Consider the following 5,000-nt stretch of genomic DNA (forward strand, 5'->3'; position numbering starts at 1 on the left):
TACTTCAGAATTATTCCGATAACTTTTGTCCCTGTACCTTTTTCATGCATACAATACTTGCCTTGAACAATAGTGACACCTGCAAACGGAGCAAACGTGCCTGGCCAAATCTAAAATCTGGTTACCTACCCTCACAACTTCTTCCGGCAGAGTCGACGACATATCCGGTGGGGCATGCGCAGAAGGCAGTTCCGGGAATGTTGACACAGGTGTGTGAACAACGCAAATAACCTTCCCCACACTCATCAACATCTATAAATAGAATTAAGACAGTGACAAAAGTTCGTGTTTCCTGAAATTTGATCATCGGAGACAAAAAATATCTAGACAAACATGGATGTTGAGAATGACTTTAAAGCACTTAAAAATGTCTTCTAAAAACACAACATTTATCATCAGACTTAACTGACTGAACTTAATGCGCAAATACCTGGTCAGCAAAATTTGTGCTGCTTGTGACACACGCATGAAAACGGAAAAATCCTTTTTCTTCTGCAGAAAATGCGCATCAAGTTACACTTCTTGCGTTCTTCCATTCCATTCGACAAGTAATTTTAGAAATGTGTTGTAAATGTCTGATTTTCGGTCATGGCAGATTGTGAACACTTTCAAACTGCACTTACATATCACTCAATATTCATATTTGCATATTTGCATGTTTTGGAATAATAAACACACTATATAGCTTGCAAGACAGCAACAGAAACAGGCGATGGACGAAAGCTAGATTTATGTTTTACCTGAAAAGTCAAAAAGTGAACCAAATCTTTATCACTGAGTCGAGTCCTTACCTTTACATTCTTGCATATCGGCGGGTGATCCTCTGAAGCCTAAATCACATACACAGTCAGACAGCGATAACGCCACCTTGCCTGGTGTGGCGTGCGCATGCGCGGGACAGAAACGACAGGCTTGCGCAGAATCATCAAAATACTGGAGTACCTCACAAGCTGAAAAGAAAAATTAATACTCAAGCATGAGCAATCGGCCAAGTAAGCAAGTAAAAACAGACATTGAAGAAGATGCACTGCATTTCGTGTAAGAGACCATTTGCATCATCTGAAATCTGTCCACGATTTGATATGGGATGAGAGCATCTGTTAACCCGCCATTTGTCATTTCTTTCTTGTCCCATCGCTGAGAAATTCGGATCGCTTCCTCCCAGTGGAAAGCTAGCAGCAACAGAGTCGTGCTACCCCAAAGTCAAGGGATCCCTTAGATTTTTTTTCTTTCTTTCCTTTATTGTCCCATCGCTGGGAAATTCGGATCGCTTCCTCCCAGTGGAAAGCTAGCAGCAACAGAGTCGTGCTACCCCAAAGTCAAGGGATCCATTAGGTTTTTTTTCTTTCTTTCCTTTATTGTCCCATCGCTGGGAAATTCGGATCGCTTCCTCCCAGTGGAAAGCTAGCAGCCCCGTGATTTGTAATTTTTTTTTACATTTTTACAAATCACGGGTTAACAGCATCCCATCCACTTGAATGCATGCCCAAAATCAGGAGTCTGGCTGTTTCCTAAGCAGAGTTGTAATAACTACTGTATCAGGGCTCCCCACGAACGCCCGTCCTAAGGGTCCCGGGACCCCCATTTTTGATGTTTAGAGGGTCCGTGGACCCCCTTAGCGGAGTTTTAGAGGATCCCAAGAGACCCGGGTCCCCATAACCCCTGTGTATATATAACGCATTGTGATCGCGAATAAAGTGATGTGAAGTGCGTGTGTTATAATGCAATATGTTATGATGTAATGTATGATGATGTATTCGGTGCATGATAGTGGATGTATGCTTGTTAGTTGTAGATCTAGTACGATGTTTGAGGTTGAAATGTTTGTGCGGGTGTTATAATGCAATATGTAGCCGTATGAGGGTTCCAGTGTGTGAGTTGTACATGACCGGGTGCTAGAGTGCTGCATGAATGAGTAAGTGCATGTGGAGCTGTATGACTGGGTGAATTGTGGGTTGCGTACGTCCGAGGGGCACATGTAGCCTGTGTGTCTGAAGTAGTGGGTATGTTGCGTAAGGGTGTGCTGATATTGAACTTCAGTTGTGTTTTGTAAATGTCTATGTATCAGTGTATCATGTCTTGCCACACACATGCCAAATTTCCTTGTATTGATGAGGACAATAAAACTTCTTGTATCTTGTATCTTGTATCTTGTTACAGTGTCTCACCAACACATGTTCTGTTGTCTGGACCCAACACGTGACCAAGTCGGGTGCAGATGCAGGTAAATCCACCCGGGGTGTTGACACACGTGTCTTCACACAGATCAGCGTCTGACACACATTCGTCCACATCTGAAAAAAGAAGACATGCAATCTCTGTTGTCTATTTATATTTTAATTATTTGCAACGAAGAAAACCAATGTGAGACTTCTACAAGTGTTGATTTTGCTTATCCCTTTTCACCTTTTTTTCTGTCTATATTTAGCAAAGCTGTCAAGTTGTGTTTGTGTTGATTTTGCTTATTTTATTCTCAATTGACTGTTATTCCTACTATGTAAACTCTTATTTTGTATTTAAAAGTAAGTTGACTGTAATTAAGTTTCGAAGTCTTATTGGCCTAAAACCATAGAGCCCTAAGCCACCCTTCGCTTCTCATTACGTAGTAAAAACTCTTCTTTATTAAAAAGATCACTTTTGTAATGAAAAAACGATTACAACACATAAGGGAACAAGAGAGAGAGAGAGAGAGAGAGAGAGAGAGAGAGAGAGAGAGAGAGAGAGAGAGAGAGAGAGAGAGAGGGAGGGAGAGAGAGAGAGGGAGAGAGAGAGGGAGAGAGAGAGAGGGAGAGAGAGAGAGGGAGAGAGAGATCGAGAGGGAGAGAGAGAGAGACCCGGGTTACATTTGTAATTTGATTACGTTTTTGACACCCTTGTCAAATATCATACACAACACTTACCGGAACACATCACCTTGCTCTTGTCAAGGACGTAACCATGGTGACAGCCACAGTGGAAGGATCCCATAGTGTTGTTACACACTTGCTGGCACCCGCCATTATTTTCCTCACACTCGTCCACGTCTGCAAATCGGAACCGTCACTTTTACAAGTGAGTTTAATAATACCCGCCTCCTCCTGTGAACTCATATTTTTCATAGAATCAAAAAACAAGAATGAAAAGGTTCTGGAAAGTGTTAAGTTTAAAAACAACAAGTCGCGTAATGCGAAATTACTACATTTAGTCAAGTTGTCGAACTCACGGAATGAAACTGAACGCACTACACTTTTTCACCCAGACAATACAGCTTCGTCAATCCCCCGCACGTGTAAAACGCAGTGAAACTGACAAGCCAGTCAGTATAGCGTGGTAGCGGTTTCGTTTAGCAGGATAGCGCGCTTTTCTGTATCTCTATTCTTTTTAACTTTCTGAGCTTGTTTTTAATCCAAACATAACATATCTATATGTTTTTGGAATCAGGAACCGACAAGGAATAAGATGAAATTGTTATTAAATCGATTTCGGAAATAATTTTTATATTTTTATTTTTCAGAGCTTGTTTTTAATCCCAATAAAACATATTTATATGGTTTTGAATCAGAAAATGATGAAGAATAAAATAAAAGTAATTTTGGATCGTTTTATAAAAAATAATTTTAATTTCAAGTTTCAGATTTTTAATGACCTAAGCCATTAATTAATTTTTAAGCCTCCAAGCTGAAATGCAATACCAAAGTCGAAGATTGCTTGGCCAAAATTTCAATCAATTTTATGGAAAAATGAGGGTGTGACAGTGCCGCCTCAACTTTTTCAAAACGCCGGATATGACGTCATCAAAGAAATGTATCCAAAAAATGAAAAAAAAACATCTGGGGATATCATACCCAGGAACTATCATGTAAAATTTCATAACGATCGGTCCAGTAGTTTACTCTGAATCGCTCTACACACACACACACACACACATACACACACACACACACACACACACACACACACACACACACACACACACACACACACACACACACACACACACACATACACCACGACCCTCGTCTCGATTCCCCCTCTATGTTAAAACATTTAGTCAAAACTTGACTAAATGTAAAAAGGCGTTTGTGAACAGTACATCGACCCAAAGTGCTTTATATATGGAGACACACAAAAAATGAAGTGAAATCTTATCTCCGAAAGCGTCCAGTCACAAGATGGTCTCCGAAAGCGTCCAGTCACAAGATGGCCATGCAGAGACATAGAAAATGCCGAAATCAACCAGCAATGATTTTGAAACGTTAGTGGCCTATCTGATTTTGGATTTTATATTTGTACAGGCCAAAACACAACCGTCCAGGCTATTACATGGGATAGGAACACCCTTGGGCTTGGAGACATACCAAACATCTACATCCAATACTTGTCCTCCCTACACTGTGAGATTTGTTTGGGCAGAATCAGTTTTGTAAATGGCATCAGTGTCAACCTTTGAAAAAAGCTTAATTCTGCATACAAAGCAGCCAAGATGTTGACCGTTGATATGTGTCCAACTTAAAAAAACACCTATGGTTTCATTCATGGTAAAGGCTTAATCATTCGTGGGGAGCTGTTAAGATGTGGATTGTCGGTACATGTCCAACTCAGTCAAATATCCAGGCTTTGATTCCATGTAAAGGCCTGTGTCTAACAGTGGGTTAAATTGCACAAAAACATCACATGTTTGTTAGCCTGTTACCTATACATGCGCTCCTGTCAGTCGCCGTGGAAAATCCCGCTTTGCACGTGCACACAAAGGATCCGTCAGTGTTGGAACACACCCCATGGCGACACACCTTGGTTTTGTACCGCTTGCATTCGTCTACGTCTGAAAAATAATCAGCACCGTGAACTGTACATAGTCTGAAGAATGACCAGCCTGGGTTGAGACATGAGAGATTGTGTGTACGCTCAGCATTGTGACAAGCTGATATTTGAATATAAGGCGTTGCTAAAAGTCTTCTGTTTCTTGTGTTGTTTTTTTGTCCAGTGGTCAGATAAAAAACGCTGGCGCTGGACCCGAGTAC

The 5,000-nt window shown here is 41.0% G+C and overlaps 1 protein-coding gene across 1 annotated transcript in view; it reads right to left on the reverse strand.

Annotated features, from left to right (window-relative positions):
• The window catches only part of LOC138954975 (matrilin-2-like), a gene marked incomplete at its 3' end in the record, with an annotated part of 25,917 nt that overhangs the window by 4,962 nt on the left and 15,955 nt on the right, over nt 1-5,000 (reverse strand). The window contains exons 4-8 of the mRNA XM_070326712.1: nt 4,673-4,801; nt 2,901-3,023; nt 2,169-2,294; nt 792-950; nt 130-252 (exon numbers count right to left, since the gene is read on the reverse strand). Coding sequence (XP_070182813.1) covers nt 130-252; nt 792-950; nt 2,169-2,294; nt 2,901-3,023; nt 4,673-4,801 — 660 coding nt within the window. The remainder of the gene's footprint in view (nt 1-129; nt 253-791; nt 951-2,168; nt 2,295-2,900; nt 3,024-4,672; nt 4,802-5,000) is intronic.

This window comes from Littorina saxatilis, unplaced genomic scaffold, assembly GCF_037325665.1.
Source record: "Littorina saxatilis isolate snail1 unplaced genomic scaffold, US_GU_Lsax_2.0 scaffold_777, whole genome shotgun sequence".
NCBI lineage: Eukaryota > Metazoa > Mollusca > Gastropoda > Littorinimorpha > Littorinidae > Littorina > Littorina saxatilis.